Here is a 13,237-nt window from a genome sequence, read left to right as displayed (position 1 = left end):
GCTTCTTTTAACCTCATCGGTTCATCTCAAAGATAAGTAAATTTACAATCCAAATTTAAAATGATTGATTGCATTAAGAATACTACTTGTTTTCACGTGCACAGTTTAAAAGTTGAGTTAATTTGAGTCTTCAAATATTGATTAGCCCTTTAATTTTTAGGCAATGTACTTTGCCCATTTTCCTCTGTTTGGCTTGTTTGGGGGTGGGGTGGGGGAGTGGAGTGGATTCTTTGCAAATTAAGGAAATTACTCCTTTGTCTTAACTGGCATGGGAATTTTGTTCCCGTTTGTTTATGTCACTTTTTGCAACTTGGCATTTTTAAATGTACATGTGGTCCTTTTCCCCCTTCCCCCCTCCCCTCCCCTTCCCTCTTCCCTCCTTCCCTGTCTCCTCTCTGTCTTTCTGAGGGTGGAAATGACTTTTCCAGATGACTGAAAGACTGCCTCCACATTGAAGACGTCCCGATGTGGGGCGTGTTGTGTTGCACTGGCTTATGTGGGCATCCCTTGTCAGAGCCCCGCTGCTCAGCTTCCAGTCCAGCTCCCTGCTCAATGCATCTGGGAAGGCAGCGGCAGGTGGCCCATATACCTGGGTCCCTCCAGGATGGAGTTCCTGGCTCCTGGCTTTGGCCTGGCCCAGCCATGCCTGCTGTGGCCATTTGGGAAGTAAAATAGTGGAGGCAGGATCTCCCCTCCCCTCCCCTCCCCTCCTCTTCCCCTCCCCTCCCCTCCTTCCCTCTTCTCCTCTCCTCTCCTTCTCTCCTTTCTCCCTCCTCCTCCCCCTCCCTTACCCTCTCCCCTCCTCCATCCTTCCCAACAAACAAAAACCAGTAAAATAGGCAAAGTACGTTGTCTAAAAATTAAAGGACTAATCAATATTTGAAAAGACTCAAATTAACATTAAACTATGCATGTGAAAACAAGTAATAATCTTAATGCAATCAATCATCTTTAATTTGGATTGTAAATGTGCTTACCATTTGAGATGAACCAACAAGGTTAAGAGAAGTCAAAAGGTACAAACAAACACTCAGTGAAGTCTATCCTCTCCTCGCCCATGCCCTGTTCTGTTTTTCCTCGCTGCCTTAAAAAATTAAAAAGAAATTTTTTTGAAGAAGACATCTCAGTTGTCAGTGTCTTTGGGTTACTGAAAAGGCATCTTTGAAGACCAGACTACTGTAGGACAGCGCTCCAGAGTCCTCACGGCCTCTCCTCTCCTCTCCCCTTGCACCTGCAGCGGCGCTACCGAAGTCCTCGGCCGTGAGGCTGGCCTCCCTGCGCGACCTGCCGGCCCAGCTCCTGGGGCTGTACGAGCAGGGCTTCTCGCTGGCCGCCCTGCACCCCTTCGTGCAGCCCACCCACGGGCTGGAGAACACGCCCCTGGAGCACATCTTCAGGGCCATCCTGATCAAGAGAACCGACAGGTAAGGCCCCCTTCGTGGGGGACTGGTCAGTGTGCCGAGTGGAGGAGGGGGCGTGAGAGATGGGACTGGGGCTTGAAGTGTGTGCTGTGTTCCCCCGGCCCCTGCCTTCTGACATGCTGCTCCGGGGGCCTCTGCCCTCTGACAGGTAAGGCACGAAGTTTGACAACCAAGAGAAGTTCCGTAGCATCTTGTGACAGGCAACAGATGCCACAGGTGACAAGTTCTTTTTTTTTTTTTTTTTTAAGATTTATTCATTTATTTGAAGGTCAGAGTTACACAGAGAGAAAGGAGAGGCAGAGAGAGACAGAGAGGTCTTCCATCCACTGGTTCACTCCCCAATTGGCCGCAATGGCTGGAGCTGTGCCAATCTGAGGCCAGGAGCCAGGAGCTTCTTCCAGGTCTCCCATGCAGGTGCAGGGGCCCCAAGAACTTGGGCCATCTTCTACTGCTTTCCCAGGCCAAAGCAGAGAGCTGGATCAGAAGTGGAGCAGCTGGGGCTTGAACCAGTGCCCATATGGGATGCCAGCACTGCAGGCGGTGACTTTTACCTGCTACGCCACAGTGCCGGCCCCCAAGTGACAAGTTCTTTTGGACCTCCTTTCTCCTTCTTTATTCTGTTGAATTAAAAGCTAGACAAGCATTTCCTCTGGCGAAATGTACTTCCAGAAGGAGTGGCTAGCAAAGCACAGTGCTGTTCATTTGCAAAGCGTGGCTGAAAAACTCCTAGTTTTATTTCAGACTTTATGCGGACTTGCTGTCCCTCTCTCTAAAGCCTAGAAATACTTGAAAAATGTGAACCCATTGTGAGTTTTGTGAGTCACCTTGGAGGGAAACTAAAACCCAGGAAACAAAACACAACTTGCCTCGGGCTGGTGAGGTGACATAAGGTGAGGAGACTGGGGCTACAGGGGTTCCGTGCCGTGGGTTGTTTTCTTGGCTTTGGGTCTCCGTGGGTCGGGCGGCAGGAGTGCCCTTCCGGGGAATTGCACCCCAGGAGGTGATACAGAGCTTGTCACTGAGTCAATGCATGATAGCTGAGTTCCCACTCTGAGTGCAAAGGTGTGTTTTTTCTCTGGTTTTTTTTTCTTCGGCTACAGAGCAGCAATGCCCAAGCTCTCCTGGGCCTGGGGATTGTTGGTAAAGAGCAGTATGGGCTTCAGCAGGTCTGTGGTGAGGCCTGGCGCTCTGCATTTTGGGAAACCTGCCCAGGTGATGCGGGTGTTGCTGGCCCATGAGGTGCCAAGGTGTGGAGGACCTGACCCTTTCTTGTCTGTTCTCTGCCTGGGACTTTACTCCCGGGAGAGCTTGAAGTTCCAGGGAGGGTGAAAGAGCTCAGGAAGTGGTGTCGTGTGTGTTTGGGGGGTTGGGGGGTGGGTGGGGGCGCAACAGATTCTCGGGACCTTCTGATTGATATAATGAGGGGTTGGGCACTATGCGATGTAGACCCCCCCATCACCACTATGGTAATTGGTCCTGGCCAGCCAGGGAGCTGGGGAGGGATACCTTTGGTTGCTTAATTCTGTTGAGCACAGGGATCAGCAAATGAATGGGCTTCCCAGAAGAGAAAAATGGGCAGAGCTATGGTGAAGAATGAGACCCTGTGCAGGAGGGTTTCCCACACAGGGAAGCCAGCAGCCTCTTTGGGCTTGTGTTCTCCCTTACCTGGAGCCTGAGACACCTGCCCTGGTGGCTGTAGTGAACAGAGAAAGAATTCCTTGGTTAACCTCGTGTTGGGTCTTTGAACTGCTGTTTTTTCCCCCTAAAAGAAAGCTGCACAAGTTTGGTGATTTCCAGTGTAAAATAAGGCAAGAATGGCCATGAGCATCTTTCTCCACTCCCATCTCCGGTAGTGCTGGGCACTGATGGGCCATAGGGTCAGTATAAAACATAATTTTATTTTTATTTTTTTAAAGATTTATTCATTTATTTGAAAGTCAGAGTTACACAGAGAGAGGAGAGGAAGAGAGGAAGAGAGGAAGAGAGAGAGAGAGAGAGAGAGAGAGAGGTCTTCCATCCGCTGGTTCACTCCCCAATTGGCCACAATGGCTGGAGCTGCACCGATCTGAAGCCAGGAGCCAGGAGCTTCTTCCTGGTCTCCCATGTGGGTGCAGGGGCCCGAGGACTTGAGCCATCCTCCACTGCTTTCCCAGGCCATAGCAGAGAGCTGGATTGGAAGTGGAGCAGCTGGGACTAGAACCGGTGCCCATATGGGATGCCTGAGCTTCAGGCCAAGGTGTTAACCTGCAATGCCACAGTACTGGCCCCTAAAGCATAATTTTAAAGTTCAGGTGTTTTTCTGTTCTAAAACTGTGCAGTGGCCGTGTTTTAACATCATGAGGGAAAAAACTTCACAGTCTTTTTTTAAAAAAAATTATTTTCATTTTATTTGAAATAGAGAGGGGTGGGGGGAGGCAGGCAGGCAGATCTTCCCTTCATGGGTTCTTTCCCTAAATGTCTGTGTCACCTGGGACTGGGTGAGGCTTAGGCCAGGAGTTCAGAACTCAGTTGGGGTCTGCCATGGGAGCGGCAGGGACTCAACCACTTGAGCCAGCACCTGCTGCTCCCAGGGTGCACAACAGCAGGCAGCTGGAGTAGGAAGCAGAGCTGGGGCTGAAACTGATGTCTTAACCACTGGGCCAAGTGCCAGCGCGCCTCACACTGTGAAGCATAAGCAAGTGAGCTACAACCTGCGATAGAACCTGTTCTGTGTCCGTGGGGATTTTAACGTGGTAAAAACAGAAGAGAGGAACCCTTTCCTGGTTCCCTTTTAATATGGACTGTAGTGAAAATGGTATTTTCACAGTCTCTCAAAGGTCTGACAGCCACAGGTGCTGTTAAATGATTTAGTTCTCAAAAATGAAGTAAGAGCCTGATGAGTGTTTTCCAAGTGGACACACTGGGAGAGGTGTTGGATAACTTTTCAGATTGCCATTGGCCCAAATGAAGTTCATGGGGCCTGTGCCGTAGCGCGGTTGGTTAATCCTCCACCTGCGGTGCCAGCATCCCATATGGGCACCGGTTTGAGTCCCAGCTGCTCCTTACACCCACGTGAGAGACCAGGAAGAAGCACCTGGCTCCTGGCTTTGGATCGGCGCAGCTCTGGCTGTTGCAGCCATCTGGGGAGTAAACTAACGAAAGGAAGACCTTTCTCTCTGTCTTTCTTTCTCACTGTCTATAACTCTACCTCTCAAATAAAATAAATCTTTTAAAAAGAAATGAAGTTCATGGGTGAGAACAGCCATGAGAATGTGACTTGAACTTAGGGAAAGGATGGGCTTTGGGGTGTACAGCGAGACCAGAAGCAAGAAGAAAACACTGCAAGTTCGCATCCATTCGTTCATTCGAAGACAGTTGTCGAACATGTACTCTTTTCTTTTTTTAAAGATGTATTTATGTATTTGAAAGTCAGAGTTACACAGAGAAAGGAGAGGCAGAGAGGGAGAGAGAGACAGAGAGGTCTTCTATCCGCTGGTTCACTCCCCAATTGGCCACAACGGCCGGAGCTGTGCAGATCCGAAGCCAGGAGCCAGGAGCTTCTTCCTGATCTATGTGGGTGCAGGGGCCCAAGGACCTGGGCCATCTTCCATTGCTTTCCCAGGCCATAGCAGAGAGCTGGATCAGAAGTGGAGCAGTCAGGACTCGAACCAGCACCCATATGGGATGTATGCCACAGTGCCAGCCCCGAGCGTGTACTCTTGTTAAGGTATTGTGGTACAGGCTGTCCACGTGGTGGGCGGGTAGCAGGTGCAGCTGTACCTGGAGCCTGCTCTCCAGGGACCCACAGTCTTGTTCATAAAGTAAGATGTCTTACACAGTGGAGGTTTGGAGAAGGCGGTGCCTCCTCCCCCTGGTGAAGGGGAATGCTTCTGGGGGAGGGAGCTTTGAACTTGGACCTGACTTCTCTTGGGTGATCATAAGAGTAATGAGCGTTAGGTGGGAAGAGCTTATTTAAATCTCATAGTGAAATGTCTTTTAGTGGCATTTGGGAAACTTGAGAGCATCTTTCACAGCCCAGGTAAATTATTAATGAGCCTCTCCAAAGGCAGGACTCAGGGCGGCGACATTTCTCTGAGCTCACTGCAGTTTTGACAAATTTCACTTAAATCCATGCAAAATCCCCTGATCTTTTCTTTTGAAAATGCTGGTGACTGCCACTTGCTTTTAAGACGGCAGGCCAAGCCACGAAGCCAACTATAAAGTGTTCTGGATTCTGAGTGTATCGAATCCAGGCAAAGCCTCTTCCTTTGAAAACTGACTTGGGAAGGAATCGCCAAATTGGAAACACTTTGTGAATAAGCAGAGAGAGAGAGAGAGAGAGAGAGAGAGAGAGAGAGAGAGAGAGAGAGTATTCTTTGGAATACTTGGTGATTTTTCACAGACCATGGGGTTGCATTTCACTCTGCATTCCAAGTAGAATTAAGGGGTCGAACATTGCTGGGGGACAGTTTTTCTTAGAATGGATTGCCAGAGATCTTAACACTTGATGGCTAAGAGAAGACAGTTATTAAAGTGTCACTTGAGCTGTTTCGCGAGCATGGGTTTCATTCTAGGACGTTTTGTGGTCGTAGGTGTGAGTGCAGACACACCTTGCACTGCTGTTTCCACCTGTTGAGTTGTAGTTCACACACAGAGCTAATTCAGAGCATTGCTGTTGTGTTTTTCAGCACAAGTGGGTTGAAGCCTTTTGTGCCCCGGTCCCCTGGACACTTGGGAAAGTTGTACATCAGGTGTCTTTTGGCCTAGGGCTGGAGGGTGGGGCACAGAGAGGAGCCACAGCTAATGGTCAAGGCTGGGCTCTGGCTTGTCTGTCTCCTTCAAAACTCAGGTGAAATTTCGTTGCCATCGTGATGGTGTTACAGGTGGCACATGTGAGAGGTGATTGGGTCCCTCATGAGTGGATTAGTGCTGCTGTCACAGGACTGGGGCAGGTTAGTTATTGCAGGACTGGTTTAGTTACTGCGGGAGAGGGTTAATTACAGTGGGAGAGGGGTAGTTATTGTGGGAGAGGATTAGTTATCGTGGGAGAGAGTTAGGTACCGTGAGAGAGAGTTAATTACCGTGAGAGAGAGAGTTAGTTACATGGAGTGGGTTAGTTATTGTGGGAGAAGGTTAGTTATCACAGGAAAGGGTTAGTTACCACAGGAGAGGGTTAGTTACTGCGGGAGAGGGTTAGGTACCATGGGAGAGAGTTAGTTACTGTGAGAATGGGTTAGTTACCATGGGAGTGGGTTAGTTACCGCAGGAGAGGGTTAGTTACTACAGGAGAGGGTTAGGTACCATGGGAGAGAGTTAGTTACTGTGAGAATGGGTTAGTTACCATGAGAGTGGGTTAGTTACCACAGGAGAGGGTTAGTTACTGCGGGAGAGGGTTAGGTACCATGGGAGAGAGTTCGTTACTGTGAGAATGGGTTAGTTACCATGAGAGTGGGTTAGTTACCACAGGAGAGGGTTAGTTACTGAGGGAGAGGGTTAGGTACCATGGGAGAGAGTTAGTTACTGTGAGAATGGGTTAGTTACCATGGGAGTGGGTTAGTTACCGCAGGAGAGGGTTAGTTACTGCAGGAGAGGGTTAGGTACCATGGGAGAGAGTTAGTTACCATAGGAATGTATCACTTACCATAGGAGAGGGTTAGTTACCGTGGGAGAGGGTTAGTTATTGCAGGAGTGGGTTAATTATTCCAAGAGGGTATCAGTAACCGCGGGAGAGGGTTCCTGATAGAAAGGGTGAGTTTGGCCCATTTTCTCTGTCTTGCATGTGCTCACTACAGCACACAGGCGATCCCTCGACTCCAGGGCCGTGCTCTTGGGCTTGCCGGCCTTCAGAGTCATGCCCCATCTTGGGTGCTATGCTGCAGCAGTAGAAAGCACACTACGTGGTGTACAACTCCTGTGGGAGATATGAAAGGCACAGAGTCATGTTGCCCTTGAAAATCTTTTTTTTTTTTTTTTTTGGGAGGTGGGGTTGGGTAACATTTATTTGAAAGGTAGAGGCCAGCGCCGTGGCTTAACAGGCTAATCCTCCGCCTTGTGGCGCCAGCACACCGGGTTCTAGTCCTGGTTGGGGCCCTGGACTCTATCCCGGTTGCCCCTCTTCCAGGCCAGCTCTCTGCTATGGCCCGGGAAGGCAGTGGAGGATGGCCCAAGTGCTTGGGCCCTGCACCCCATGGGAGACCAGGAGAAGCACCTGGCTCCTGGCTTCGGATCAGCGAGATGCGCCAGCCGCAGCGGCCATTGGAGGGTGAACCAACGGCAAAAAGGAAGATCTTCCTCTCTCTCTCTCTCTCTCACTATCCACTCTGCCTGTCAAAAAAAAAAAAAAAAAAAAGAAAAGAAAAAAAGAAAGGTAGAAAGAGATGGAGACAGATGGACACAGAAAGATTGTCCATCCACTGGCCCACTCCCCAGATGCCTGCACCAGCCCAGTTTGGGCCAGAGAGAAGCCAGGAGTCCACCGTGTCGATGTCGATACCCAAGTGCTTGAGCCGTCACCAGCTGCCTCCCAGGGTGCATGGTAGCAGGAAGCTGGAATGGGAAGTGGAGCCGGGACTCCAGCCCAGGCCCTCCGATATGGGATGGAGCATTCTAAGTAGCATCTCAGCCTCTGAGCCGAGTGTTTCTTGAGCACCCACGGAATGCATGTGTTGCGCCCAAGGCTGGATCAGATTCTGTATCCAGCACCAGACCTTCGCTGGAGCTGAGCTGGCTTGGCTTTGCAAGGAGTGTTTGTTAGAACCACAGCTGGGACGCGAGATGCTTCCACCTAGAGAGGCTTTGGTGGGGCCCGAGACTGAGAAAACGGGAGCCCACGTGGGCACATCTGTGGAGCGGAGGAGCTGGTGTCATTTTCCGTGGTCAGCTTTCCTCTTCTGTGGTTCTCTGAGACACACTTGTGTTTTGTAATTTCCCTGAGCAAAGAGGAATCTGGGGGGCCCTTCGGTCCCTGGAACTCTGTGCAGAGACGGCACTCCTTCTCAGCGGGTCCGAAGGCCTGGTTTCTGTCTGTCTTGTTTTCGGAGACCCGGTGGCTCTCCTGGGCTGCAGGTCTGGGGTGGTAGGTAGATCCAGAGGGAGAGAAGTCGTGGGAAAGGCCCCCCGGGGGCTCTGGAGAGCAGAACCTGGTGTGCAAGAAAGGAGGGTGGCACAGAGCCCAGAGGGAGGGAGTGGGGCAACAGGCACAGGAGGCCGGGGGACCTGGACCTGGAGGTGAGACTGCGGGGGACTGGAGACCATCAGCCGCTGTGGCGTGCCCAGGAGGGCTGGGTTCACTGTTCCGTCTGCTGACTTGAGGGCGCTGTTGAGGACCTCATGCTATATATACCAATTTCCTCTGGGATTCTTAGAAGAGGGGCTGTGTTCCAGGCTGACCGTGTGTTTGAAGGCCGGGGGCTGGCCCTCCTGGGCAGCGTCAGCAGTCAGCAAGCTGTGATCTCCAGTCTGGGCGACCTCACAGGCTGCGGGACAAGTCAGCACCCAGCGTCAAGGGATGTGGAGAGACAGGCTCTTGGGCTTCTTCTTTTTAAAATCTATTTATTTTCATTTTTTATTTGGAAGACCAAGAGTGGTGGTTCACTCCCCAAATGCCCGCAACAGCAGGGGCTGGGCCAGGCTGCAGCCAGGAACCAGAAACTTCATCCAGTCTCCCACATGGGTGGCAGAGACCCCAGTACTTGAGCCATTCCCTGCTGCCTCCCAGGTGTGCGTGAGCAGAAGGTTGGGTTGAGATTGGAGGAGCTGGGACTCGAACCTCGCATTCTTTTTTTTTTTTTTAAGATTTATTTATTTATTTGAAAGTCAGAGTTACACAGAGAGAAGAGAGGCAGGGAAAGAGAGAGAGAGAGAGAGAGAGAGAGAGAGAGAGAGGTCTTCCATCCAATGTTACACTCCCCAATTGGTCACAAAGGCTGGAGCTGCACCGATCCGAAGCCAGGAGCCAGGAGCTTCTGGGTCTCCCACGTGGGTGCAGGGGCCCAAGGACTTGGGCCATCTTGTACCGCTTTCCCAGGCCATAGCAGAGAGCTGGATCGGAAGTGGAGCATCCGAGTCTCAAACTGGCGCCCACATGGGATGCCGGCCCCGAACTTCGAGTTCTAATATAGCATGCAGGCATCCTAAGCAGTACCTAAGGGTTGTGCCAAATGCCAGGCTGGGTTTTTTGACTTTGGGCTGTTTTCCAGGAGACCAGCTCCCAGAATGCTCAGCTGCTACCTATTGTCCTTCCGCCTGCGGCCCCCAGTCCTGAAGACTCTGCCTTTATTCTGAGACAGGGCTTGCAAAATCCCAGGCCTCCGGGGGCTGGGCTCGCTGAGTGGGGAATCGGGGAGCTTGATGTGTTAGCTCTGCTCTGATGTTGCCAGATCATGTACTTTTTTTCCCCGAGGAAATCCAGGAATATGGGTTTTTATGTCAGGATTTCTCTTTTTAAAATGTTGTCTCACTTTTCCAACATAGCATTGTATATCTCCAGCCTATGTCATGGGCTGCCATCTTTCAGCCTCTGGGGTTTCCCGTTGAAGCTTGCTTGATGCCCGGGACTCTACTGTTACGGAGTTTTGTGGCTCTGCACACCTCCTGCTCCCTTGCTAAATCATTGTTCGTCTTGGGATTCCCATTCCCTACCCTGAGTGGGTTTTTCACTCATAAAACCACGTCCTGGAATTTTGCTACAGTTGTTCACCAGAGGATCATAAATTTATCAGGAGCTGAGTCTGTTCTGGGCTTATGTATTTACCAGTTCCAGAGGTACATGTTGATAATGCAGCCACACAGCACAAGTAACAGAACAGACACACAGACACAGACACACACACACAGACACACACACACAGACACACAGACACACACACACAGACACAGACACACACAGAGACACACACAGAGAGACACACAGACACACACACAGACACACACACAGACACACACAGAGACACACAGACACACACACACAGAGACACATACACACAGACAGACACACAGACACACACACAGAGACACACACAGACACACACAGAGACACACACACAGACACACACAGAGACACACAGACACACAGAGACACACACACAGAGACACACAGACACACACAGAGACACACACAGACACACAGAGACACACACAGACACACACACAGAGACACGCACACACACACACAGCACTCGGCTCCTTCCCACCAGAATGACAGTGATTGGCCCACAAGAGTGGCTGTGTGTTGTTTTTCACTTTCTCTTTGTAAAAATCCGCCAAAGCATGGCTTTGCAAGAAGAGGCTGTCTCTGCGGGCTTTAAGGACACATGCATTATCGTGCCTTTCTTATGGCGCACAAGCTACCACGAGCATTTTCTTTGGCATTTGAAAAGGGCAGAGCTTGGGCAAGAACAAAATTATATTGGAACTAAATAGAAAATTCTTTTCAAAATTATAGTTGAAAGCGCCCTCTTTAAATGGGCTTGTGTCTCTTTCTGTCTAATTTTTACCAATTACTTTGAGTCATGGTAGAACTGCAGGGCTTCTGGAAAGAGGCTTCATAATTAAGTGAAATACTCAGGGGTGTAGCGCCTGCCGGGGTGTGGCCTAGAAACCGCTGGCACTCGGGAGGCGGATGGGCGGGCAGCGCTGGAGTGTAGGGGATGGAGGGGCGCTGGCGCCGTGATTGGCACCTGCACCCAGAGAGCAGACGTGGAGGGAGGTGGATTCTCACAGCGGAGGGTAGCAAAGTGTGTGTAGCGTGGAGGTCATTATTTCAGATTCAGAACATGGAAGGGACTGGCTCCTGTCCGGCGTGGGGTCGTCTTTCCTAGGTGTTCTTTGCTTCCTGAGGGGTGTGGGGAGCCTGATTAGCGCTCCAGGGCAGCCGCCCCCGCCCCCTGAGGAGCTGTCCAGCACCGCCAGCACTACCTTAATTTCTTGCTCCTGTTTCCCCGCGGTGCGGTGGAGGGATGCGTTTCTGGTGTGTGGAAGTTTTAGGATGCACTGTTAATTACTGTGTTTGCACTTCCCAATGTAATGTGCCATTGCCACGCTCTCTGGGGGAAAGAGATTTTTTTTTCCAATCCACACCCCTCAATGACTCACCTCCTCTCTCTTGCTGCCTTCCTGTGGTGCGTCAGCTTACGTCCCGTGGAGGGGACAGCAGAGGCATTGCCTGCGTCTCTTCCCAGTCTCTGTTCTGCAGTTTTATCTCTTGTCTGCCCTCGGGAGACAGAATTAGCATATGAGTGATTTCCAGTCTTTTCCCAGAAATATTTTGCGATGGTGGAGAAGTGCGAGTGGCACTCCTGATACAGAGGAGCAGGCACCCCATTTCTTTGAATTTGCCTGTTTGTGTTAACATGGATGGGGCTGCTGCGATGTTGGTTTTTAAGTAAAATAAATAGACAACCTTGAAAGAAATCTTGGCTCCCTGAGAAGCTTGCTTTGGTGGCACTGCAGGCGGACTGTGGGGAGGCTGAGGTGTGGTCTGGAGTGCAGTGGGCACATAGTGTAGGTAATTGAGTTATGAATGATTTTCCTGAAGAGTTAGGTTTTTATATTTATGTGTTTGCCCCAGATTAAATTTCAGAACTCATGTTCCATCTTCCTGGCAGGCGCTTGTTTGTCTTGTCCTTGTCAATCGGTAGATTGTGACTATTTTCCAAGCGGAGATAGATATAAATGGGCATTTCCAGTGATGAGTCCTGGAACAGACTGGTACTAATTGAATTTTACGTTTTTAGGTCTGAATGTGGAAGCAGGTGAGCGGTAACTTTCAGATGCACGTTAAGTCCATTATTAGTGATTTCAATGTTCGTGAGGCTTGAATGTAATGATTACAATCTATCCAACTGTTTTCTGTAATATTTTAAATGGTTGAAAAATGGGACCATTTTACCCAGAGGTAAATGCTATAAATATGATTTAGTGAAATGTATCATTTCATTTGCTTCCTATTCATCAGCTGGGAGTTGGAACTTAATGATGGTTACAAAGACTTTAAAAACCAAATTCGTAGCTCATATTCACATAGCACCTGTTTTCTGAGGGCCTGCATGTGTGAAGTACCCTAATTAATGCTCATCGTGTCCTCATGATGGCTGTTTTGGTTAATATTTGTTGCAAACATGATTACGTGTTCAGTGGAGGTTTTAGACGACTTTGTAGCTGAAGGGGGCCTTTTTCTTCCCCCCAGCCTCCACTTCGCATTTCATTTCTCAGCAACGTGAGGCTGCCGTAGTTAATGGCTGCTCCGTGCTGGGGTGGGGGTGGCTCCGTGGGTGTACAGCCTCAGTCTCATCTGGAGACCCAGAGCAAAGAACAACAGCGACTCCCGGTTCATGGCTCTCGGAGCTTATTCAGAAGTGTCCTCTGGGACTCCTCGGGAGTGGCAGCATTGGTGGCCCCGTGGCTAGGCTGGGGCTCTGTGGCCTGGCTCATCCCCGAGCTGGATTCAGGACTCGGAGCTGCCACTGCAGACCCGTCGGAGCTCCCCGGGTGACTCCACCGAGCAGGCTGGCAGGGATGTGTCCATTTCTGCTCTCAACCGTTGTTTGCAGATCCCGATCCTGGGGCTGTTCATGCATTATTTTCTTTCTGCTCCCTGAAAAGCAAATCAAACTGAAGGTGTTCGGTAGTAGCCTTTGTCACAGAGAATGAGGTGAACACAGTCCCTGTACCACCAGGATTTAGAACTACCTGGTTGTGTCCTTGCGCTTTTCCCACTCAAATTTCTACAGCTCAGGTTCCCAACATTGCTCTGTCAGGCAACTTGGATCTTATTAGGAAAAAAAAAACAGTTTTTTTTTTTTTAAAAAACACTTATGTGTTTGCAGGCATTTCTTCAC

The 13,237-nt window shown here is 50.2% G+C and overlaps 1 protein-coding gene across 5 annotated transcripts in view; it reads left to right on the top strand.

The window, feature by feature from the left end:
• RFTN1 (raftlin, lipid raft linker 1) overlaps nucleotides 1–13,237 on the top strand; it is a 225,564-nt gene that overhangs the window by 99,636 nt on the left and 112,691 nt on the right. For all 5 annotated transcript variants that reach the window (XM_062215040.1, XM_062215057.1, XM_062215030.1 and 2 more), the window contains exon 3: nucleotides 1,238–1,424. In XM_062215040.1, coding sequence (XP_062071024.1) covers nucleotides 1,238–1,424 — 187 coding nt within the window. The remainder of the gene's footprint in view (nucleotides 1–1,237; nucleotides 1,425–13,237) is intronic.

The sequence above is a fragment of the Lepus europaeus genome, chromosome 2, assembly GCF_033115175.1.
Source record: "Lepus europaeus isolate LE1 chromosome 2, mLepTim1.pri, whole genome shotgun sequence".
In the NCBI taxonomy this organism is placed as follows: domain Eukaryota; kingdom Metazoa; phylum Chordata; class Mammalia; order Lagomorpha; family Leporidae; genus Lepus; species Lepus europaeus.
The sequence above is the reverse complement of the archived record's forward strand: the minus strand, read 5'-3'. Positions and strand labels throughout refer to the sequence as shown.